The 27154-nt window shown below is 35.7% G+C and overlaps 2 protein-coding genes, 1 long non-coding RNA gene and 1 pseudogene across 3 annotated transcripts in view; 2 read left to right on the forward strand and 2 right to left on the reverse strand.

Moving 5' to 3' along the window:
- LOC148937433 (uncharacterized) overlaps positions 1-8675 on the reverse strand; it is a 77268-nt gene extending 68593 nt beyond the window's left edge. Inside the window, exon 1 of the long non-coding RNA XR_016138457.1 lies at positions 5227-8675. This is a non-coding gene — a long non-coding RNA (uncharacterized LOC148937433). The remainder of the gene's footprint in view (positions 1-5226) is intronic.
- Positions 8676-9247: 572 nt separating this feature from the next.
- On the forward strand, positions 9248-18682 carry LOC148937438 (uncharacterized; annotated as a pseudogene).
- Positions 18683-18849: 167 nt separating this feature from the next.
- The window catches only part of Syt20 (synaptotagmin 20), a 238264-nt gene continuing 229959 nt past the window's right edge, over positions 18850-27154 (reverse strand). The window contains exon 10 of the mRNA XM_089073016.1: positions 18850-19583. Within this exon, the coding sequence (XP_088929142.1) occupies positions 19362-19583 (222 nt within the window). The 3' untranslated portion in view covers positions 18850-19361. The remainder of the gene's footprint in view (positions 19584-27154) is intronic.
- On the forward strand, positions 22484-23537 carry LOC148937439 (uncharacterized). Its single transcript, XM_089073098.1, has one exon. It carries the CDS (start codon positions 22484-22486, stop codon positions 23303-23305), a length of 822 nt encoding a protein of 273 aa, XP_088929224.1. The 3' UTR covers positions 23306-23537.

Genomic DNA, 27154 nt, shown 5'->3' on the forward strand with positions numbered 1-27154 from the left:
ATAGACAATCGTCTGGACATTGATAATTATGATGCTATACGAAATATTCAAGTATTGAAATATACCACAAAGCAAGGTATGATACATAGGTCTAGATCCTTTTTATATAATATATTGATCTAAAGAACAATTGACTATGTACAAGATTGACTATGTACAAAAAATCGCAGTAAGGATTCATATTTTACCATGGATGCTACTGGTAGCCTAGTAACAAAACTTACGTTACCTGATGGATCTAAATCTCCTTATCTTTTCTTGTACCAATGCTTGATTGTTCCAAAGAACAACCGAGGTATTCCGGTGTTCGAAATGATATCCGCGAAACAAGCACTATTGACGTACTTCCTGCATGAGATTTGTAGAGCAGTGCCACGATCCCATCGATTGTTGTAATCGATCATAGCCGAGCAATGCTAGCAGCATTATCGCGCCCATTTGCAAGCTGTACTAATCTACAACATTATTTACAATGTTGTTACGATATTATAAAGAGTAAAGATACATTTGTACCTACTTCGTACTTGAGAAACGTTAGCCACGTCATAAGAATCATTAGCAATTGGGAATGTTTGCGCCATTTGCCTAAAAAGGTAAGACAAATGTACTTTAGAAGCGTATGTCAAGCATATAAAATGTAGTCTATGAAGGAATTAGAATTCTTTTTATTATCTTTGCTCGTTGTAGCTTTAAGTGAAGTGTCGGTTACATAGATAAAGATCCTGTTGAAGCAGAAATGTGCTTTCAAAATATTAATGACTGCATCAAAGAAGAATGTGTCGAAGAAAATAAAACTCAATCTGAAATATCTTCAGATGATTTGCAAGAGAAGTTCCACCATCTTGGCAAAAATGGAGCGCTGACATAAAGCTAACGATTTAGCATTAAAATCAATAAATGGAAGCACTGTCAAAGCTTTTTATAATCCAGAAGCTGCTAAGAAGATCAAATAATTGATGCAAATCTTACCGCTATGGACCGGTGTATGTGTCCTTATTTTAAATGTGGAACAGAGATAGCGATATCTTCCGCCGTAGAGTCGCTTTTTGCTGAATATAAATTAAGGTTTTTCAAAGGAAATATTCCTATAAGAATAGACAAATTTGTCATTAACCATTTCACTTATCTTGATGGCGTATAGATTTTGCGACAAATGATATTTTCTCTCAAAAGCTATATTACGACATACCATCGAAGCACGACGAGACAGATACACTCATAACTGATCCTTTAGCTGACATATCGCTGTCAAATTCAACAATTTAATTCATTCAAGTTTAACTTCTGAATATAATAAAGATCCTAGTTCAAATGATTCTAGCATAATTAATGATAACTCGCATGTGCATGATACTAATAGTGCTAGTACTTCTTTCGCAATGTCCGAAAATCACTAAATGAAAGCGATGATAATATAAAATCCTTAAATTTCGGAAAAAATTGGATGGGTTTAACCAACAAAAACTCAAAAAAATTTTGTAGCGTAAAATGAAACGTATTTAGATAAATGTCCCGAATGGGATAGCGTGAATTCTAAAAACACAGTTTTTATTCCTACTATAAAAAATGGTAATTTATGTCAACCTGTTAAAGCACAAAATAAAACTATAATGTTACGAAATACATGCGCTTTTGACTCTCTTCTGCTTATTACAGCTCACATTATAGATACACATACTAATTATAAATATATTATAGATATTATTGATGACGATTCCTTTTTATGACTCGCTGAAAAGATAGTGTCGCGAGCGCCGAGAACGCAATCACGCTCACCGCTGACAAAGCAGATTGCGGCAAGCGATACTTTATCCGACGAATTATTATTTTACCAAGCGATAGCGATTACCAACGCTACCGTGCTAATCGCGCAAATATTGTGTAATCGTTCCACGTGAAGTAACTGCTAACCGGGTTGCGCGGCCCTTACGCGGAAAACCGCCGCGCGATCCAGAAATATACCGCGAACACTGACGAACATGTTGATGACACGGCAAGGACCGGCCGCCTGTAACAGGATAAAAACGGAAGACCGATACTAGGAGAGGACTCGTCGAGATCCGCCGTGCCGTCACGTCTGTCGCGGTCCGAATTAAAAAGGACAATCTGTATCAAGTGTTAATAAAGTTTATTTAGTATCGAACAAAGTGGTGAGTGCCTCTTTCCCGCTGACTTCTTGATCGATCCCCGAAACGACCCGCACAACATTTCTGGTGGCAGCGGTGGGATCGTTTCGCAGCTACACCCAGTCATCTGGAAGGAACAAACGATCGGAATTCAAGTCGGCGGGAAAGAGGCACTCACCACTTTGTTCGATACTAAATAAACTTTATTAACACTTGATACAGATTGTCCTTTTTGATTCGGACCGCGACAGACGTAACGGCACGGCGGATCTCGACGAGTCCTCTCCTAGTATCGGTCTTCCGTTTTTATCCTGTTACAGGCGGTCGGTCCTTGCCGTGTCATCAACATGTTCGTCAGCGTTTGCGGTATATTTCTGGGTCGCGCGGCGGTTTTCCGCGTAAGGGCCGCGCAACCCGGTTAGCAGTTGCTTCACGTGGAACGATTACACAATATTTGCGCGATTAGCACGGTAGCGTTGGTAATCGCTATCGCTTGGTAAAATAATAATTCGTCGGATAAAGTATCGCTTGCCGCAATCTGCTTTGTCAGCGGTGAGCGTGATTGCGTTCTCGGCGCTCGCGACAATAGCAACTCGTGGAAAAATTACTCGAAATGAATATATTGAAAGAGCGTCATTTTTAATTAACATATTATTTCAAAATTACAAAAATACGAGATGTTTTAATTCGTTGGATGCAATATATAATGCTGATCATCTGGCAGAATACACTTTTGTTAACTTATCTAGTTTTCAACGAATTAAAGTCTGTAAAATGTGTAATTATCGAAATGACAGAAAGTACATATTTATCAGTATCAATGTAAATATATTTTTCCAGAAAGGACTTGTAAATATAAAAGACAATTGATGACACAACTGTAAAAAAATACAGTTGTATTCAATGTAAGAGTGCGTGCGGTATAGAGGAAAATTACGGGACACAAATTATGATAGACATCACCATTTTTATGGATTCTAATTACATAAAAAATAATGGATTCCAATTAAAAGCTAATTGTTTAGACGACATTGCAAAAATCGTAGACGATAATAAATATTCGCTCAGAGGAGCTGTTAATTATATTACAAATATGCGACACTACACTGGCATAATATATAATAATATATCTTGGTTTGAATCGACGATTTGAAGGCAAAAAACTGAAGTATCATCAGCAAATATATTACCGCATGTCTTATTATATGTACAGGCAAAATAAAATATATTAATGGATATTTAAAGATTTTTCATGTGACTAATATGACAAACACTTTATTTTCCAATTGAACGGAAGCACATAAAATACAAAGAAAAAATATAACAAGAACAAAAATATAATATATATGATAATAAAAAATAGAGTAAGAAATATATATTAATAAAAAAATATAATAAATAAAAATATATATAATAATTACAAAAAACATTTACAAAAACAATAAATACAAAAAAAATACAAAAAAAGAAAAAATATAAAAAAACGATATATTAATTAGATTAATTAGATATAGTAATTACCATACATTAATTTTCATATATATAAACATATAAAAAACATAAAAATATAATGTAAAAAGAAATACATTATTTGAAAATAATGTGCATCAACATATTTCTATTACACTTATGTATCGTTTACTTTTAGTTATATGGTAAGAATGAGGAAAGGAAATTTCTTTTTAAAATTTATCACATACTTATTTTCTATTTAATTTAGCATATTTTCAACGAATTAATAACACAAATTAGAAATTTCAAAGTACATTAACAGCGAAATCACAAACAGAGTTTCAGTTAATTCTCTGTAAGAAGTTCGGGCGATATTTGTTTATTTGGAAATGGTATATCATCGCCAATGCTCAGAACTTTTTAGAAAATGCTTTAATATATTTATAATCATACGAACAGTATACCTGTTAAATCAGAACTCCGAGATTTCGTCCAGCGTCTCATACCTATGTGTCTAAGGCTCGGGATATTTTTTTTATTTAACAATCGTACGTTATCGCAATTGCCCGGAACTCTTTAGAAAATGCTTCTTCATATTGAGAACTATACGAAAAGTATAATTTTTAAGCCAGAACTCCGAAATAACGTCTCACATTTTTCTGTCTAAGTATTAGATGTATAAAAAAGTTCTGAGCTTTTTTTTGTAAAATTCAATCTTTATTCAAAAACAAACAAAAAAATATTAATCAGCGAAATATTCCTCGTTTGCATCAACGACCTTTTGCCATCTTTCGGATAGCTTGCGAATTCCTTGACGATAGAAGCTCAACGGCTTCGAAGCAATAAAGTCATCAATGCATTTTCGTATCTCTTCAAATCTTACGAAATGTGTATCAGCCAAATGATGCTGCAGCGATCGGAATAGGTAGTAATCGGAAGGCGTCATGTCTGGGCCGCGTGCGGGAGAAGTTCCCAGCCTAACGCAAAGATATGGTCCTGAGTCGCTTTCGCAACATGTGGTCGAGCATTGTCATGAAGCAAAATCATTTTACGACGTCCTTGGCCAGTAAATAGGCTCTTTTTTTCTAATGCATCGCTCAAATTGGTAAATTGTTGTTGGTAGCGGTCTGCCGTGATTGTTTCACCCGATTGTAACAACTCGTAATACAACACACCTTTCCAATCCCACCAGATACAGAGCAAAATTTTCTTGGCGTGGATATTGGCATCGATGTTGAAGGTTGACTAGGGTCAACCCATGATTTTCTTACGTTTAGGGTTATCATAAAGAATCCACTTTTCATCGCCTGTAATGATTTTGTGCAAAAAATCTTTTTTCCGGAATTTTGAAAGCAAAGTGAGTGCAGTGTCACGCCGACGATTTTTGTTGTCTTCGGACAATTCATGCGGAACCCTGCCTTCCTTCTGAACCTTTCCCATCGTATGTAAACGTACGGAAATGGTTTGTTGCGTAACGCCAAGCTGTTCTGCAAGCTCCTTTTCAGTTTGCGCAGAGTTTATATCCAGCAGTGCTTACAATTCGTCCGTTTCAATCTTTTGAAGGCGTCCAGCACGCGGTTCATCTTCAAGACTGAAATCTCCTTGGCGAAATTTTTGATACCATCTTTTACTATGTAGTATGACTTACAGCGTTCTCTCCATATGCAGCATAAATCATTGCAGTGGCTTCAGCAGCATTTTTCTTCAGATGAAACGCGAAGTGGATGGAAAATCGAATATGCTCTTTTGTTATTGCCATCGTGAACACTACTGCGGTTATGTGCATCAAACGCCAAACCGTATGGCATTTTAGAAGGCCAAATGTCAACGCTTTAAAACCGCAAAAGGGCGGGAAGATATATAAAATTTAAATTGTTATTTCGGTTGTATGAAATCTAAAGCTCAGAACTTTTTTGTACACCTAATATGTGACACTCGGACGATATTTATTTATTTAAAAAAACGTATGTTATTATAATTGGTCGGAACTCTTTAGAAAATGTTTCTATATGTTGAGAACTGTACGAAAAGTATAATTTTTTAGTCAGAACTCTGAAATAACGGCCAGCGTATCATACTTATGTGTCTAAGTACGTTACGCTTGGGTGATATTTTATTTAACAATCATACGTTATCGCAATTGCCCGGAATCTTTTAGAAAATGTTTTTTTATGTTGAGAACTATACGAAAAGTATTTAAGTAATTTTTAAGCCAGAACTCCGAGTTGTTTGTTTGTGGTTTAGCTCGATCTGTTATTACATTAATAATTACTCTGTATTTATGTTTAAATAATTTTTTTTGCTTTAATTTGACAGAACTCTTTATAAAACTCTTGTGGTCTTTCACTTTGTTCGAACCGCATTTTTTCGCATTAATGAGCAGAACTATTTGTTTAATTTATCAGCAACTCTAAAACTATTCGAAAGGAAGCCAGAACTCTCAATAATTTGTGAGTTTCCGCGAAATGAGACCAGCTTCACACACACACACACACACACACACACACACACACACACACACACACACACACACACACGCACGCACGCACGCACGCACGCACGCACGCACGCACGCACGCACGCACAATAATATTTATTATTTAACACATTTGAAAAATTTTTATACTTTATATATATTAGAAAGAACATACAATCAGTAATTTTTTAATAATCTTTTATAAAACAATATATACAAAAATATATACATAAAATGTTTGTATGTTTTTTGCTTCTCCAGGCTATTTTTTCTTGTTGTGTATCATTAATCTATCCGTCTATCCGTCTAGTTAAGATCATTTAGTTTCTGGTTAAAACCTAGTAATAATAGTGCAAAGAAATATTTTTCTGGCTGTGTATGAACATCATATCTGTAATGATTAACTAAATGTTTACGTTGCTGTCATTTAAGATAATAATTTCTTCTTATTTTATGATAATATCTTCATTTTGAGATTTAGTTTTTATGATATCATACTATTGCACAAATTCATAAGTGATGTATATTCTAATTCTTTCGATCTATTTGAATAATGATTATCTATTATAGACAGACAAAATATATTCGTAGATTTATTGTCAAGAATTTCAACATTCTTATAACGTTTCAATTTTCTGGATTGTATCTGATTAACATCTAACCATTTAATAGCTGTATTTCGATCAGTTCCATATAAAGGAATACCTACAATGTATCGGCAACTTCAAGAGCTTCGCATTCTCTATTATTCATAAATCGCATAGCAATATTCCAAAGATAATTTGCTAATTATTTATTTTTATTATTTTTGCAGTTAAGAGTAGGTTCAGATAATTCACATTTTCCTACTTTATTCATATATTTAGTAATATACTAGGTTGGAAGAAACAACTTTTTACTAATAAATTGAATATCCATATTTCCTTCCCTCACGCAATAAGAAGAACAGGATTGTAATCATTAATGTTAATTTCTTCATCCGTTCTGGGAATATCGTATAATCTACTTCTGTATTTTAATTGTTTTCTACCTGCTATGGAACTTACGACATCTCGTATATGTAATGTTTCTGTCACAGAAGGAAATCCAAAACATCATTTACGAATAACTTTATCTCATTTTCGTAGAACGGAGACAATAATTATTATGCACATGTCGTTGATGTATATTAACACGTCTGTACAATAACGAAGAAATATTTTTATTTTTATTTTACAACTTATATATCGTAAAATAATTTCGAAATGTCTTCATTAGAACAGGGGTCGGCAAAACGCTGAAATTGAGCACGGGCGCCCGCGAGCGCTTGCGAGTGCTCGCCTGTGTGCACATCTCAGGAGCGTATCTAACATTTTTAGTACCTTGGGATAAAGTTCCGCATTTCACTGAAGCAGGAAAATGTGAATTATTTGAACCTACTCTTAACTGCAAAAATAATAAACTTACAAAAATAGCGTTGCGTGTATATATGAACAATAGTGTAGTCTTAAACTACTAGTACTTGAATCTTTGTAACATCATAAAATTTTTTTATAACAGTTTAGCTGTTATAAAAAACCATTTAAAGATGAAATATGCAAAAATATATTGTAATATATATAGGACTTAAAATGCATAAATTCTTATGAATTCAACTTATATCTAGTTAATTTTTTTATTAGTCAAATAAAGAAATATGCTCTAGCATGTTTTGATTGTCCTAATAATAATAATAAGCATTCATTAGGAAAATTTTAATTAAAATGCTTATCTCTATTTTTAAATATTGTAAATTGTCAAAATTTGTGCTAAATTAAAAATTATATAATTAATACATTTAAATATGTTTAACGAAAATTTAAATATAACAAAGAAAATAAAACAATAATATAAACAATAACAATGTATTAAAATATAAACTTACAATACAACCATAAAATTATGAATACATATATCACGTTTTACTTAGCGCTTTAAAATTATATTTTTAAATCCAGAAGAATAATCCTTTTTCTGCGAAGAAAATTTCCAACAATTTCAAAACATCTGCTAATATTAATCTGCTAAACGCTCAAAATAAAAGAAAAACAATAACTAAGCAAGAGTATAATCAAATTGTCTCTTGTAGAATAGTCAGACACATTTGCAATCTTATAATTTAACGTTTGTAATGGATAATCAAAAGAAAAGAATCTTAAGTTCAAGTTCGGACAGTTCTTCATGGAAAGAGAAATGATTCATAATGAAGCATGATAATCAAGCGCAATGTTTGATCTGTGGAACCATTATGAATTCAAAGAAATATAATGTCGGAAGACATTATAACACAAAAAATGGAGCCACTTATGACAAGATAGAAGGATCGGAGCGAATTCAACTTTTGCACGATTTAAAATCAGCTGTTTCCAACAATAAAGTAATTTTCATAATATACATACTATTATAATATAAAATATGCGTTTTTTACTGTAGTTTTAATTCAGTTTTAATTTAATTCCTTATATTTAATTATACCCGGTAAAAAATTTTTCATATAAGAACATATATGTATATAATATGTATATATTATATATATTTATACATGTTTATATACATATATGTTCTTATAGGAAAAATTTTATATATATATATATATATATATATATATATATATATATAAAATCAGGTACATTTTTATCAGGTACATTATATTTAATAAAGATATTATTCTAATACAGGAAGAAGAATCGGAATTAAGTAAGCCTGCATTGTATGTCAGTTACAAAATTGCTCATCTTATTGCACGGGAATCACGTCCATTTAGCATTGGTCCATTTGTCAAACAATGTTTAGAAATTGCCGCAGAAACAATATATCCTAATGATATTAATAAATTTAAATCAATTAGTTTCTCTTCTCGAACTGTAGTACGTCGCATTGAAAAATTAGCTGAAGATCTCAAGCGACAATTGATACTAAAAGCAAACAATTTTATTGCTTTTTCATTAGCTCTCGAGAGTACTGATATCGTTGATACTGCACAATTGGCAATTTTTATTCGTGGTGTGGATAGCAACCTCTTTATTACTGAGGAACTTTTAAATATAATACCTCTGAAAGGTACTACAACTGGAGAAGATATATTGTTTAGCGTTGAAGAAGCAATAGAAAACATAAATCTATCTTGGGATAAATTAACTTCTTAAATTAAGTTGCTACTGATGATGCTGCAGCAATGATTGGACATAATATGGGCTTCGTAGGACGAAAGTCTAAACTAGCACAATCAAAACAAGAAATACATTCGATCTATTGTATCATCCATCAAGAGGCATTATGTGCAAAATCTTTAAAGTATGACGAAGTAATGAAAATTGTAATCAAAGTTGTAAATTTTATTAGAACTACTGGATTGAATCGTCGTTAATTTCGCGAATTTTTATCTTCTTTAGAGTCAGATTATATCGACATCTCCTAATTTTGCAAAATACGATGGCTTAGTCGAGGTAAAACTCTTCAGCGTTTCTTTTATTTACGCGAAGAAATAATTATATTTTTAGAAATGAAAGATAAGTCTGTGCCTGAACTATCATAGCCTTCCTGGATTGCCAATCTCGCCTTTCTTGCGGATATCACTAATCATTTAAATACATTAAATTACTCTCTACAAAGCAAAGATAAATTAATTATTCATATGTTTGATCAAATTAGATCTTTTAAAATGAAACTTAATTTATGGATCAATCAATTTCAATCTCGACAGTTGTTGCATTTTTCAAATTTATTATCTGTTGCCATGCACATTCAAGAGCAATATGAAGAATATATAAATTCACTTTAATTATTACATAATGAATTCGATTGTCGGTTTAGGAAAATGTTTTAGAAGAAGACTTACTTATTTTTATAACATCTTTTATTGTTGATATTAATATTGTTCCCGCAGATATACAATTAGAATTAATAGATTTAAAATGTGACACTGCTCTTAAAAATCGTTTTTATACAATGACTGATATCGTACAATTTTATATATATCTATTTTTTATATATATCTCAAGAACATTTTCCTCAACTACATGCTTGTGCTGCAAAAATAATGAGAGTAAATATGTTCGGTTCTACATATTCATGTGAACAATTATTTTCTATTATGAAATTAAATAAATCGCGATTACGCGAACAGTTAACAGATTCACATTTAAATGCAATAATTCGTTTAAGCTGTGCCAAAACGATAACACCTGATATATCGTATATAATATCGGAAAACTGAATATGAATCAAATATTGATTAAATGTTATAAGAGTTGCTTATTTAATATTATTGTAGGAATGGTTTATTTAAAATATAGATAGTTACTAATTTATGCTAATTTTAAGTCTGAATTTGTGCAACACAATATTTTTTTACTCCTTGAATAGCACATTCAACGAACAGACGTTCCTGCTATCCCCTCTCCTCACTTTATTGCGTCTAGCCGCCTAACGCTAGCCCCAGCACGCTCGACTGTTGCCCCCGGGTATTGAGTGCCCGCGAGTGCTAACTTGCCGACCCCTGCATTAAAAGATTCTTCAAAAATTGGCGCATTTTTTATTCAAATTAATATATGAAAATGTTGTATTCCTCTTCCTTGATATTCTCGTCGCCAACTTCTCCAATTGGGTGATCTTTTGACAAATAAAATCAAGCATTGCATGGAATTTATTATCCAGAAATCTTGATGTTGATACTGACTTTATAGAAATAAGTGTACTAATGATAATGATATAGGGAAATTACTCTTTTTATTTATTTCATGAAGATACTCGCCTAAATCTTCCCACAACCATTCGCTCGGACTTAGTGTTAAAAATCAAGTTGCAGAACCATAATGTTGTATGTCATGCAATTTAAATCATTTTTCAGTTTACGGCAATATGTAAATTGTTCCGTATTTCTCAAAGCAGAAAATATTGTACTCAAATTAGATTCCAAGAGTTCTTTTGACATTGTTTTTAAATATTCTCCAGCTGTATAACGAAAACATGGATTAGTTACATTTATTTCGATAATTTCCACGATTTAATTGAATATTTGCATTATTTAATAAATAAAATAAGTACTTGATTTAATCTATATTGAGAGTGTTTTAATGTCAAGAGACATTTAATAAATTCACGTTCATTAAGTTTAATCGATCTGGTTCCATGTTGCCATTATATTAAATGGAATACGAATTAATATCATTATAATATATATATATATATATATATATATATATATATATATATATATATTATATATATATATATATATCTTGCGTATATTCAATTTTTCAGTCAATATATGACAAACGCGTTCTTTCGATATGCCCATAGCCTCTGCTATCTCTCTAATCTTGATTCGACGGTCGTCCAGTACCATTTGGTGAACATTTTCGATGTTATCAGCGGTGGTCGCAGTTTTTGGCCGTCCCGAACGCTCATCATCAGCCAAGCTGATGTACGATCACGTTTAAATTCAGCAGCCCATCTTTTTACGGTGGCAAATGATGATACGGGGCAGAGTCCCCGTAAACAGCGTCCAACTCGATTTTAATTTGCGCAGGCGTATTGCCTTTCAAATGTAAGAATTTAATAATCACGGCACGATATTCAATTTTTTCCATTTTTACAAAAACACTGACATCGACTGACACAAACGACTGTCAAATAGCAACTGAGCGTCCAAAATGGCTGAAATTTTCACAAAAGTCTTTCAAAGCATACACTATTGTAGTACTAGAATGGTTTTGACGAGTAACGTCATCTTCATGTTAAGGCTCAAAATTTTTCAGACTACCCTCGTATATATATATCTATATATATATATATATATATACAGGGTGTCCCAAAACTCCCGCATTTGGAGTACACTACATGATTCTTTATGCTAAAAGAAAAACTTTTTCCTTTAACAAAATTGCGTGCGACGAATAGTTTTTACAGTATATATTGTCGCGTTCGCGACGTTACTTCCCGTGATCGCGATACTCGGCGGAGCGCTTTCGGAAAGGAAGAACATTGTTTTAGAAAAAACTCGCTCTTTATTAAACCAACAGTACAGAAACGCGTCCGGCCACCGCGGAATCTGGCCGTCAAATCTGTAAAACAGTCGGAGAACAACGCGTTGCCAAGGGCCGATCCTCTATTCAAACTCTTATCGATTGATATTGATTATTTTTTAGCAGCGCCCAACGGAATACCGCACGGCCGCAACACTGCCCCCCTCTTCATAAAATTGTCGTCCCGACAATTCTTCCTCTTTCAAGAACTTCATCTTGGAAAAGACTTCTGGGCTCCTGGCGACTTCCTGCCCTACCCTGGGCTGCTGCCTCAGGTTACCGGGCGCCGCTACTTCCAATCCCAATCTTCTCTACTCTTCAGAAGAATCTTGTTCTTGAAATTTTCGCGCGTTTCACTCTTGACTCTTCGTCTTGAGCTTTGCACACTTCTCTCTTCCATTTTTCAGGCAAAGTGGGGGTAATCATCGTGGACCCTTACGTCTTTCAAAAAGACATACCTAAGCCCCTGCCTCGGCATTCGCCCATCGTCCCCCGGAAAAACCACGACTCGGAAAACCGGGGGCGAGGCAGACTTCTTTTCAGTTTGAAGCACGAGCTTGAAGATCTTGCTTGGTGCTCAGGCTCGAGGATCTCCCCACGACGCTTCTCACGACGGAAGGAAGCTTAAAGAAAGATAAAACAGAACATAGTAACTCAAAACAATTAACAAGAAATAAAAGTAATGTCGAAATTGGAAAACCGGGCCCCGAAAACCTCTTCTTAGAATTCTTCCCTTTCTCTATACGGAGCTAACCTGTCGGCATGCACAACCTTGCTTTTCCGACCACTTGAATAAGAAATACAGAAAACTACATCACTAATTTTCTTAATTATCTCAAAAGGCCCCTCCCAATTGTTCTGCAGTTTGGGAGACCTACCCTTCTTACGATGAGGATTAAATAACCAAACCTTCTGTCTTTCCTCAAAAACGAGATGCCTAGCCTTTCGATCATAGCGGCATTTGATCTTCAAAGACCTTGATTCTAATATCTCTCTTACTTTCTAATGAATTTCATCCAGCTTCTGCCGCAAATTTCGAACGTACTCCTCCGCTGACTCGGAAAAACTATAACTGGGAGGAGTACCTCTTAGCAAATCCATCGGCAAGGTAAGATCTCTTCCGCAAAACAATTCTGAAGGAGTTACGCCTGTAGCCTCATGTTTAGAGGTCCTATAGGCAAGAAGAAACATGGGAATCCAACGATCCCAATCCTTTTGATTCTCTTCAATAAACTTTGACAAATACTGTAAAATTGTCTGATGTTGTCTTTCAACTTGACCATCAGACTGAGGATGAAGAGCGGTCGTCCTCGTTTTCCTAATTCCCAAAATTCTCATCAATTCTTGAAAGAGCTGTGATTCAAAATTCCTTCCCTAATCAGTATGAAGTTCCAACGGGACCCCATATCTAGAAACAACCTGATTAACAAAAATTTCTGCTACCGTAGTAGCTCTCATATTTTTCAAAGGAAAAGCCTCTACCCATTTAGTAAAACAATCAACAACAACTAGGAGATACTTATTGCCTGAAGAAGAAACAGGTAACGGCCTAAAATATCCATCTGAATCCTCTCAAAAGGGGCTCCCGAATTAAAGATCTGCAAAGGAGATTTCCCCTTATCTGCAGCACCCTTCTTCGCAATTCAAATTTTACAGGTTCTGCACCATTCCTCAACATCCTTCTTACAGGTTGCCCAATAAAAACGCTTCCGGATCTTTTCCAGCGTTTTATTGATCCCGAAATGCCCTCCAGAAGGAGTATCATGAGCTTCTTCTAAAATCTGCTTCACTTTGCTTCGCGGGACCATCAACTGAAGAAAACTGTTTTTCAAATTAGGAGCCTCCCATTTCTTATGCAAAATCCCATTTTGGACTTCCAAGGCATGCCATTGATGCCAATAAATCTTGGCTGACAATCCTTTCGAAGAAACTTCCTCCCAAAAAGGTCGCAAATCATTTTCTTTGGCAAGTAAAAACATTGCCAGTTCCTGATCCTCTATTTGAGCCTTACGGCAATCCTCAGAAGAATCCTCACGCAAAACAATACGAGCAACTACTTTATCCTCAAAAAGTCCTCTCTAAACTTCCACTTTAGAACAGAATCTACATTTTTCTTCTACACAAGGGCGTCTCGAAAGACCATCGGCATTACCGTGTATAATCCCCTTTCGATGAGCAACATCAAAATCGTATTGTTGTAACTTTTCTATCCAGCGAGCCAATTGTCCCTCCAAGTCTTTGAAGGACATCAACCATCTCAAAGAAGCATGATCAGTTCGAATAGAGAAACTCTTTCCGTACAAATAATGATGAAAATGTTTCACCGGTTCTACCAAAGCTAATAACTCTCTTCTTGTTGTGCAATAATTCCGCTCAGGCTTGTTCAAAACCCGACTATAATAAGCAATGACCCTCTCATAGCCGTCCTGAACTTGTGAAAGTACCGCCCCTATTCCAAAATCTGAAGCATCCGTATCCAAAATCATCTTTCCTTCCCCCTTCGGAAAGGAAAGAAGAAGTGCAGACGTTAATGCCTGCTTTAACCTCAAAAATGCTTCTTGACATTGTCCGGTCCAATCAAATTTAGCCAAATTCTCAGTTAACTTAAACAGAGGCTTCGCAATTGAAGAAAATCCTTTAACAAACTTCCGATAATAAGAGCAAAATCCAAGAAAACTTCGGACCTGTTTCTTATTCTGAGGAACTGGCCACTCAGTGACCGCTTCAGTCTTCTCAGGATCCGTAGCGATCCCGGCAGAAGAAATAACATGACCCAAATATTTTACTTGTCTTCTAAATAAATCACATTTCTTTGGGTTAACACTAAGTTTCGCAGCACGAAATCTCAGAAGAACCTCTTTTAAATTCTCTTTCATTTACTCATAGGTTTTGCCAAATACTATCACGTCATCTAAATAAACCAGACAAATTTTCGAAAGTAAACCCCGAAGCACTCGTTCCATAAGTCGTTCAAAGGTAGCCGGGGTATTACATAGATCAAAAGGCATTGCAACAAATTGCCAAAGTCCATTCCCCACAGAAAAAGTAGTCTTTTCCCTATCTTCGGAACGAATTTTCAGTTGCCAATAACCACTCTTCAAATCCAGAGTGGAAAACCAGGCATTCTCCGATAACTGATCAAGAAGATCGTCATTTCCTTTTTCAAATTTTAGTTCCGACTTGAAACTTAAGCCCGATACTTATGACGGTAGTGTTCCGTTGCGCGAATATCTTACGCAGTTTAATTTAATTATGCGGGCGAATAATTTGGGAAACGCGGAGAAGGCTGTCGTATTAGCGTCATGTCTCCGAGGAAAAGCGCGTACGATTTTGGAAGGGGGCACGGATTTTGAGAACTCTCAATTTGAAAATTTGGTCGCGCGTTTAGAGCTACGTTTTGGAGAAAATTTATCCTCGCAAAATTATTATTATCAATTTACGAATCGAAAACAGAGATTCGGAGAAGATTTAGCTGCATTAGGCTCGGATAGCGTTTATCTCGATTAGCTTATCCTGAATGTTCTCCCGGAGTTCGTGACAAAATTGCTTGTTCTCAATTTGTAATTGCATTGTCTGATGTGAATGTTAAACAGACATTGCAGCTAGAAGGATTAACATCTTTGAGGGCCGCGGTAGAAAGAGCTTTGGCTATTAAAATTATTAGGGAGAATTGTTTAAAAGAGCGGAGAAATTTTGATTTTAAAGAGGTTAAAGATTGTTCAAATTATAAGAGCAATCTTAATTTAAACGGGTTCAAAATAGAATCTCGTGGAACGAGGGGTTTAAATTTTAAGAAAAAGAAGAATTTTAAAATTCAAGAGAAAAAGGAATGTTGGCAGTGTGGAAAACAAGAGCATTTCCGTTCCGAGTGTCCATCACTTTCTGTTTCACAGCAGGGAAAATAGGTTTTGTCGAACTTTCTGGGGCGGGCTCGACAAATGGAAGAAATGCCCCGGGTGTTTGTAGGCGTTTTGAGAGAGGGTGTGAAAAATCAGGAAATTTTGTTTTCCAAGGCTCTCTTAATGGGAGAGACTGTTTTTTTAAATTGGATACGGGCTCCGACGTGACCTTGGTGAGTAGTAGGCATTACACAGACCAAAAGGCATTGCAACAAATTGCCAAAGTCCATTCCCCACAGAAAAAGCAGTCTTTTCCCTATCTTCGGGACGAATTTTCAGTTGCCAATAACCACTCTTCAAATCCAGAGTAGAAAACCAGGCATTTCCCGATAATTGATCAAGAAGATCGTCAACCCTTGGTAGCGGATAAGAATCTTTTTTCTTAACCGCATTCAATTTCCGAAAATCAATGCAAAATCTAAGAGATCCATCTTTCTTCTTTACCAAAACTGCTGGAGAAACCCAAGGGCTTGAAGATTCTTCAATTACCCCTTGTTCTTTCATGTCCTCCATAATTTTTTCAACTTCTGAACGCATATGAATTGGAATTCTCCTAGGAGCCTGTTTGATAGGACAAGAATCCATTAATTCAATTTTATGTTGAAGAACTTCACACTTTCCTGCAACAGCTTGCTCCGAAAACACGTCACGAAATTCTCGCAACAATGTAGCGAAAATTATTCTCTGATCTTCCTCCAACTCTCGGGAATTATTATTAAAGAATTCTTCCAACTCCGCGGGCACAGCTTCGTCCTCTTGCTTAATTCGACGACAAAAATCTTCCCTATGACCTTCACGGAGAAAAGATTCTATTACAGTTTGCATCCCTATTCGTGAAAAGAAATCCGCGTCCAAAATACAATCCTCTCCAATATCGGCAACGAAAATCGGTAACTCTAAATTAAATCTCCCTAACTTTATCTTAGCAAACATTTTAAAACTGATCGGGACCCTTTCTCCCGTAGGATATCTCAAATTTTCTTCCTTTGCTGAAAAACGCTTCCCTTTTCTCCCTATAAATTTACTACTCACCAAGGTCACATCGGAGCCCGTATCCAATTTAAAAAAACAGTCTCTCCCATTAAGAGAGCCTTGGAAAACAAAATTTCCTGATTTTTCACACCCTCTCTCAAAACGCCTACAAACACCCGGGGCATTTCTTCCATTTGTCGAGCCCGCCCCAGAAAGTTCGACAAAACCTATTTTCCCTGTTGTGAAACAGAAAGTGATGGACACTCGGAACGGAAGTGCCCTTGTTTTCCACACTGCCAACATTCCTTTTTCTCTTGAATTTTAAAATTCTTCTTTTTCTTAAAATTTAAACCCCTCGTTCCACGAGATTCTACTTTGAACCCGTTTAAATCAGGATTGCTCTTATAATTCGAGCAATCTTTAACCTCTTTAAAATCAAAATTTCTCCGCTCTTTTAAACAATTCTCCTTAATAATTTTAATAGCCAAAGCTTTTTCTACCGCGGCCCTCAAAGATGTTAATCCTTTTAGCTGCAATGTCTGTTTAATATTCACATCAGACAATGCAATTACAAATTGAGAACAAGCAATTTTGTCACGAACTCCGGGAGAACATTCAGGATAAGCTAATCGAGATAAACACTCGATATCCGAGCCTAATGCAGCTAAATCTTCTCCGAATCTCTGTTTTCGATTCGTAAATTGATAATAATAATTTTGCGAGGATAAATTTTCTCCAAAACGTAGCTCTAAACGCGCGACCAAATTTTCAAATTGAGAGTTCTCAAAATCCGTGCCCCCTTCCAAAATCGCACGCGCTTTTCCTCGGAGACATGACGCTAATACGACAGCCTTCTCTGCGTTTCCCAAATTATTCGCCCGCGCAATTAAATTAAATTGCGTAAGATATTCGCGCAACATAACACTACCGTCATAAGTATCGGGCTTAAGTTTCAAGTCGGAACTAAAATTTGAAAAAGGAAATGATTGACCTGATATCGGACGTTGCGAAATCTCTTCCTGCGGACCGGGCATTGAAAATGTTTTCGTCTCTCGACGAGCGCGCTCCTCCCTCAGAGAGCGAAGCTCCTCCAGCGTTAAGCGAAGAATCTCCTCCAAGTTCGGAGACGCCTCCGACCCTTCCGCTCGAGTACAAGCCCTTTTTCTCGCAGAGATCACTCTCCGACCTTTCGCCTCTTCCTGTCCAGTCCTCGTCTCTTCTGTTTGTCGCTCCGCCATTATCACACACACACACACACACACACACACACACACACACACACACACACACACACACACACACACACACACACACACACACACACACACACACACACACACACACACACACACACACACACACACACACACACACACACGAATCGAAAAATTCGATCCCGGACGAGCCCCCAAAATTGTCGCGTTCGCGGCGTTACTTCCCGAGATCGCGATACTCGGCGGAGCGCTTTCGGAAAGGAAGAACACTGTTTTAGAAAAAACTCGCTCTTTATTAAACCAACGGTACAGAAACGCGTCCGGCCATCGCGGAATCTGGCCGTTAAATCTGTAAAACAGTCGGAGAACAACGCGTTGCCAAGGGCCGATCCTCTATTCAAACTCTTATCAATTGATATTGATTATTTTTTAGCAGTGCCGAACGGAATACCGCACGGCCGCAACAATATATATATATATATATATATATATATATATATATCAATAAGAGTTAAAAATCATATATATATATATATATATACACACACACATATATATTCAGCATTTCGTATAAATATATATAGTTATACAATTATACAGTATCTGATATATTTCATAACTTCTAAACTAACTCTAAAACTAATTCTTCTTTATATTATATATTACCAAGATTTGAGGTTAATTATTACTGCAACATGTAAGATTTAGCAGAGTTAAGAGAAAACAAATATCCTGCGTATTAGAGTAGACTATACATTATTTGATATAAAGTAAAAAGTACTATTAATTGCAATGATAACAACAACACATTGAGTATGATCAATTTCAAAATAATCAATCTGGACGGTGGTCAATCGGGACGGTGATCAATCGGGACGGTGGTCAATTGCAACGTGATCAATCGCAACGTGGCCAATCGCAACGTGGTCAATTGGGACTGTGATCAATATTAACGTGGTCAAACGGGACGCTCCCGCAAGCTGCAAAATGTACTCTCAATACTAGAAGGAAGGAAGGTACCATAGGAACTAAAAAAACCTAGGCGATATATACCAAGATAAAACACACATAAAAATTGCAAATGAATTAATCGATGAAATAACAATATCATCAGGGATCCATCAAAGCGACTCTTTAAGTCCCATGTTGTTTAATGATGGACAAAATCATAGAGAATATTAGAATCTATGACTGGCAACAGAATGGGATGCAAGGGAGGGAGAGAGAGAGGCACCTATTGTGGGAGTCGTGCTGATTACGGCGGTGGTAGCGACGGTAACAGGAGCGGATGCAGGCATAGTAACGACCGCGGCTATGGTGGAGACAGCGGTGGCGGAGACATCGGGAAAAAGATCATTATCCTCATAATCTTCCAGCATCATTTTTTCAAAGTCTGAAATCTGAAAAAATAAATTAAGATATATTAAAATATATGAAAGATTTTTAATATTATGAAGAAATAATGTTATATGATTATTATTTACGTCTCACTGTGTCTCCATTTTCAAAATAAATGAAAGTTGAATATATTATAATAGTACTATCTCTATGATTTTTTGTCACTGTTATTTGTATAGTGTCACAACTGTGTTATATTATCACTATTTAAGATTTGTACTCTTGTTGCACTAAAAACTTTAGTATAAATGGTTTTCGCGTTTTAAGCCAGCGGCACACGATGCTTTTTTTCCCGCTGGTTTGTTGGCTGAATTCGCGTACTTACTGAGTTCTTGGTATATTTTTTTAGATTTAAAAGGATATATCAATTAAAAGGCAAGAGATCAGCAAGTACGTAAATCTAGTTAGCAAACCAGCAAGAAAAAAAGCATCGTATGCCGCTGGTTTTAGAAATAATAATATAATTATTATTAATAATAATATAATTATTATTAATAATCGCGTTCTAAAGCCTGAGACACAAAGGTACAAGAAACAGAAACAGGGAATAACAACAGACAACAGACTTCGATCAATCAGAAGAGGTGAAGGATATCGAAGACATTTCTGTTTCGAAATCTATTGCTTGTTCCCTATTTCCTGTTCCTGTTGCTTCTGTTTTTCATTGTGCATCCAGCTTAAAGCATGAAAAAGATTCACGCTTTCATCAGATTGATTGCAGTACAAATGGAACTTTCAATAAACATATGTATAGTGTTAGTCCCTAGTCAGTCTATAATAATGGATGTATAAGCTTTAAATCATAAAAAATTAACTAATCATAGTCAATTATTCTCTTTACATTTGATTGTGATTGGTCAATTTCTTATGGCTTAAAGTTTACTATACCTATTGTAGATCAAAACTTATTTTATAAATCATAAATCAAGTATCAATATTTATAATAATAGGGATCCGATAGCACACAACGCTGATTGGCCAATTAAATATAAAATTTTCTGATTGGTGATCCATTGGAAAATTCCTAAGCAGCGGTTGATATTTATATATGGATGTGTGCTGTGCGCTAACGGGATCTTCCCTTTATAATTCATTCTTTCTTGATTGTTTGAGTATAAAGAATAAAACTCGATACATATCTTTGCATTCAAAAATTTCTCCATTTTAATTCAAGTAGTATTACAAAATTACGTAATCTTATGTCTAATGTTTAAATAATTTGTAATGTAATACTCAACTCTAACAATAAGTATTATTAGTATGAAAGATTTGATATAAAAAAAATGGCGCCAAGTTATACTTACATCATCTCAAAGTTTAATATACATTTTTTTTTAAAAAAATAAAATCCATGATACATATCTTTATATCTCCCATTAAAGCCTTCTTATTCTAAAAGTCAAATGACAGTAGCTCTAATTTTCTTTTTAAAATAATATCATAAAATTGCATTACCTGACTCAATTAAAATAATATGTATACAATCTAACAAGGGAAGGGCGCGGACTTGGGATCACCGATTTTGAGAATTTTAACCTTATATATGTTAAAGTACTCTACTAGAAGAGTACTTAAGCAAAAAAATGGAATATTCAGCTGTTTCCGAGAAAAATCAGTTTAAGGTTTATACCGTTTCTTACTAGTATATACCGGTCGCGTTAAGCTCATTGTCGCCAAGATCGGGCACTCGGCTCTGTACTACCAATCTGTCGCCCCGAGTTCGATGCCTGCCTGTTCGCGGGTGGGTAGTTCCACCTTACATGAAGAAGTTGTGTATCAAGGCAGGAAGGTCGTGTATCGAACAATTTCGTTTTTAATTATTAAAATGTTATTTATTCACTACGCATACAATGATGTCGAGGAAAGCGGTATGGCTGTCACTAATTTCGGCTATGGAAGTACAATGCGGTTCGCACATTGTACACCACAGAAATCTTCTTATGAGCAATAATTCACTTCGAATTATGGTTTTAGTCGGCTTTCGTGTACACTTCATACGAGGTCATTCCACTTCTTATGGCAGATGCGGCAGCGATAACGAATTCTCCGGATACAAGGAGACGGTAAAGGCAAAGATGAAACGGAGAATGATTAAAGATCCGTTCTTAAAGATCTAGAGATCTTCTAATGATCGGGAACGAGAAGCGAACGCGAGTCGTATGTGACGAACAATGTTCACTTGTTCTAATTTCGATCGTAGAGGTAAGCCGCGCCGCGAATTCCACAGAGCATGTGTTTACCGCGTATACTCCATGCCAGGTAGGCGTGATGTATACTTAGCTCGGACATATAATGGGCGATCCGCGAGACAAATACAGAAACAATGGCAATTTCAATTTGAATTCCTATTCTAAACACTGCCTATTATACTGCTGCGGCCGTGCGGTGTTCCGTTCGGCGCTGCTGAAATTAATCAATATCAATCGATAAGAGTTTGAATAGAGGATCGACCCTTGGCAACGCTTCGTTCTCCGACTATTATACAGATTTGACGGCCAGATTCCGCGGTGGCCGGACGCGTTTCTGTATCGTTGTACCGTTTGTTTAATAAAGAGCGAACTTTTCTTTTAACAGTGTTCTTCCTTTCCGAAAGCGCTCCGCCGAGTATCGCGATCTCGGGAAGTAACGCCGCGAACGCGACAATTTTGGGGGCTCGTCCGGGATCGAATTTTTCGATTCGTGTGTGTGTGTGTGTGTGTGTGTGTGTGAGATAATGGCGGAGTGACAAACAGAAGAGACGAGGACTGGACAGGAAGAGGCGAAAGGTCGGAGAGTGATCTCTGCGAGAAAAAGGGCTTGTACTCGAGCAGAAGGGTCGGAGGCGTCTCCGAACTTGGAGGAGATTCTTCGCTTAACGCTGGAGGAACTTCGCTCTCTGAGGGAGGAGCGCGCTCGTCGAGAGATGGAAACATTTTCAATGCCCGGTCCGCAGGAAGAGATTTCGCAACGTCCGATATCAGGTCAGTCATTTCCTTTTTCAAATTTTAGTTCCGACTTGAAACTTAAGCCCGATACTTATGACGGTAGTGTTCCGTTGCGCGAATATCTTACGCAGTTTAATTTATTTGCGCGGGCGAATAATTTGGGAAACGCGGAGAAGGCTGTCGTATTAGCGTTATGTCTCCGAGGAAAAGCGCGTGCGATTTTGGAAGGGGGCACGGATTTTGAGAACTCTCAATTTGAAAATTTGGTCGCGCGTTTAGAGCTACGTTTTGGAGAAAATTTATCCTCGCAAAATTATTATTATCAATTTACGAATCGAAAACAGAGATTCGGAGAAGATTTAGCTGCATTAGGCTCGGATATCGAGCGTTTATCTCGATTAGCTTATCCTGAATGTTCTCCCGGAGTTCGTGACAAAATTGCTTGTTCTCAATTTGTAATTGCATTGTCTGATGTGAATATTAAACAGACATTGCAGCTAAAAGGATTAACATCTTTGAGGGCCGCGGTAGAAAGAGCTTTGGCTATTAAAATTATTAAGGAGAATTGTTTAAAAGAGCGGAGAAATTTTGATTTTAAAGAGGTTAAAGATTGCTCGAATTATAAGAGCAATCCTGATTTAAACGGATTCAAAGTAGAATCTTGTGGAACGAGGGGTTTAAATTTTAAGAAAAAGAAGAATTTTAAAATTCAAGAGAAAAAGGAATGTTGGCAGTGTGGAAAACAAGGGCACTTCCGTTCCGAGTGTCCATCACTTTCTGTTTCACAGCAGGGAAAATAGGTTTTGTCGAACTTTCTGGGGCGGGCTCGACAAATGGAAGAAATGCCCCGGGTGTTTGTAGGCGTTTTGAGAGAGGGTGTGAAAAATCAGGAAATTTTGTTTTCCAAGGCTCTCTTAATGGGAGAGACTGTTTTTTTAAATTGGATACGGGCTCCGATGTGACCTTGGTGAGTAGTAAATTTATAGGGAGAAAAGGGAAGCGTTTTTCAGCAAAGGAAGAAAATTTGAGATATCCTACGGGAGAAAGAGTCCCGATCAGTTTTAAAATGTTTGCTAAGATAAAGTTAGGGAGATTTAATTTAGAGTTACCGATTTTCGTTGCCGATATTGGAGAGGATTGTATGTTGGACGCGGATTTCTTTTCACGAATAGGGATGCAAACTGTAATAGAAGCATCCCGTTTTTGAGGAAGGACAGAATGTTTGATTATTTAATCCTCATCGTAAGAAAGGTAGGTCTCCCAAACTACAGAACGATTGGGAGGGGCCTTTTGAGATAATTAAGAAAATTAGTGATGTAGTTTTCTGTATTTCTCGTTCAGGTGGTCTGAAAAGCAAGGTTGTGCATGCCGACAGGTTAGCTCCGTATAGAGAAAGGGAAGAATTCTAAGAAGAGGTTTTCGGGGCCCGGTTTTCCAATTTCGACATTACTTTTATTTCTTGTTAATTGTTTTGAGTTACTGTGTTCTGTTTTATCTTTTTTTAAGCTTCCTTCCGTCGTGAGAAGCGTCGTGGGGAGATCCTCGAGCCTGAGCACCAAGCAAGATCTTCAAGCTCGTGCTTCAAACTGAAAAGAAGTCTGCCTCGCCCCCGGTTTTCCGAGTCGTGATTTTTCCGGGGGACGATGGGCGAATGCCGAGGCAGGGGCTTAGTGTGTCTTTTTGAAAGACGTAAGGGTCCACGACGATTATCCCCACTTTGCCTGAAAAATGGAAGAGAGAAGTGCGCAAAGCTCAAGACGAAGAGTCAAGAGTGAAACGCGCGAAAATTTCAAGAACAAGATTCTTCTGAAGAGTAGAGAAGACTGGGATTGGAAGTAGCGGCGCCCGGTAACCTGAGGCAGCAGCCCAGGGTAGGGCAGGAAGTCGCCAGGAGCCCAGAAGTCTTTTCCAAGATGAAGTTCTTGAAAGAGGAAGAATTGTCGGGATGACAATTTTATGAAGAGGTGGCAGTGTTGCGGCCGTGCGGTATTCCGTTGGGCGCTGCTAAAAAATAATCAATATCAATCGATAAGAGTTTGAATAGAGGATCGGCCCTTGGCAACGCGTTGTTCTCCGACTGTTTTACAGATTTGACGGCCAGATTCCGCGGTGGCCGGACGCGTTTCTGTACCGTTGGTTTAATAAAGAGCGAGTTTTTTCTAAAACAGTGTTCTTCCTTTCCGAAAGCGCTCCGCCGAGTATCGCGATCACGGGAAGTAACGCCGCGAACGCGACAATACTTTTTTTTTAATCTAGAAAATATTTATTTATTATATTATTATGTTAAATGTGTATTATATTACTATGTAAAATAAAATTAATTTAATTAACAATTGTTTTTATTTAAAATTTTCACTTTTAACTTCAATTAATAATTTACCGAACCTAATTTTTATTCAATTAACAATTTTATTATTTTACATGTTCTGTCCGATATAAAACTAATAAAATGCCACTTTTAACATAGTTTAATATAGTATATTTTAATTAAATTTTAAAATGGTTAATTTAATAAGGAATAATCGAACTGCAAATATTAATAATAGTGATGAAGATGAATAAAAGTTTTGGCACAATATCTTTCGCATTTATTTTTCATATAAATTCTTTATTAAATTAACCATTTTAAAATTTAATTAAAATATACTCTATTCAACTATGTTAAAAGTAACATTTTATTAGTTTTATATTGGACAGAACATGTAAAATAATAAGATTGCTAATTGAATAAAAATTAGGTTCATTAAATTATTAATTGAAGTTAAAAGTGAAAATTTTAAATAAAAACAATTGTTGATTAAATTAATTTTATTTTACATAATAATATAATACATATTTAACATAATAACATAATAAATAAATATTTTCTAGATTAAAAAAAAAGTATAATAGAGAGGAATCAAACTCGGGTCGACAGATTGGTAACAGAGAGAAGCCTAAGAGTGGTCATGGACGCGTTTTAGCTATATCCTTATTCGCGTAGATAATGTGCACGTTTTTGTGGTTCTCTTTCGTGCTAGACGCAAGAGTGATAAAGACGGACGATATGGATACTGTCCATCTTTATCACTCTTGCGTCTAACATGGAAGAGAATCACGCAAACGCACATTACCTACGTGAATATGAGTACAGTTAAAACGCGTCCATGACTCTCAGGCTTCTCTCTATTGGTAGTACAGGGCTGAGCGTCCGAGCTACCCGATCTTGACGACAATGGGTTTAACGCGGCCGTATATAAGAAACGCTATAAACTTTAAACCGGTTTTTCTCAAACAGCTGAGTACGACGGCCTATCCTTTTGCTTAAGTACTCTTCTAATAGAGTACTTTAACATATATAAGCCTTTTCAAAATCGGTGATCCTAAGTCCGCGCTCTCCCCTTGTAAGTGTTATATTACTTAAATAATTTCATGTATATCATTTGTATAACAGATTTGATATCAATAATTAACATCAAGTTATGTAAATTATTATACAACAATTCTTAAAAAATAAAATCCAAATGATAGAATTTCAAAGTTTCAAACAATAAGACCTAATATATATAAGACCTAATATATATATAAGATCTTATATATTATAAAGATTTTGATGCTTTATATAATAATAAGATTTCATTATACCTATTTTTTTCTAACTAATAAGTACTAAAATTTCAAAATAGTTTCAACATTGCACAATATATGCCTTCCACCGCGCATTCTGGTGTATATTTTAAATAAAGTGATATTTTTAAATATAAAGCAATCGTAAACTAACTAGACATACAAAAACTTGGTGTATCCGGATCGCATTAAAACTCATACAAACATTTACTGTACTATATTATACTCTCACTGATATTGTATTATCTTATTTTCCTGTATTAAGCATGTTTGAGAAAAACCAGTTTAAAGTAAATATTATTTTTAAAAATCTACAAATAAGAAGGGAGGGTGTGCGTCACGGCGGGGTCCGACCACGAACCAGTCGTGAAAACTCGTAATTATTATGCGAAAAAATCTATGTAGATAAATTTCTCAAATATATAAACAAATATATATTTAATATATGTTTAATAAGAAATAATAATTTATTAATAAATATTATTATTAATAAATAAATGTAAATATTATTGATTAATAAATATTAAAACAAGTATATACATTTTTATTGTATTTTATAAAATACGCTATTTATTCTTTGCTTTGATTATATAAATATTACTTTTCAGAAACAAATAGATTTAATATAAAATTAATTAATAATGAATAAATGTATGTTACTAATTAATGTATAGAGTCATTAACTGAATTTAATCAGTATTGATAAAAAAGTGAGTTGTAAGGATATAAAAATATTAAAATTTATATTTATAATATATAGAGGACTTCCGTTTCCGGTCGGTTAGATGACAAGTGCGAAGAGAGAGTGAAACGTGAAAAAGAGATTGATAGAATGAGAGAGAGTGAAGAGAAAGTGAGAGTGAAGAGAGAGGAAGAGGGAGTGGCGAGAAGGGTAAGGGATTGGAGGAAGGGCAGCGCAGCAGGGAGAAGAGAGAGGGAAAAGAGATAGAGAGTTTCAGGTTAGAGAAGGAAATACAGGGGCGAGAGATATGGAGGGAAGAGCTGGTATAGCGAAGTAGAGCATAGAAAAGGTAAAGAGGTAG

This window comes from Pogonomyrmex barbatus, unplaced genomic scaffold (genome assembly GCF_055798465.1).
Source record: "Pogonomyrmex barbatus isolate J1 unplaced genomic scaffold, ASM5579846v1 scaffold14, whole genome shotgun sequence".
In the NCBI taxonomy this organism is placed as follows: domain Eukaryota; kingdom Metazoa; phylum Arthropoda; class Insecta; order Hymenoptera; family Formicidae; genus Pogonomyrmex; species Pogonomyrmex barbatus.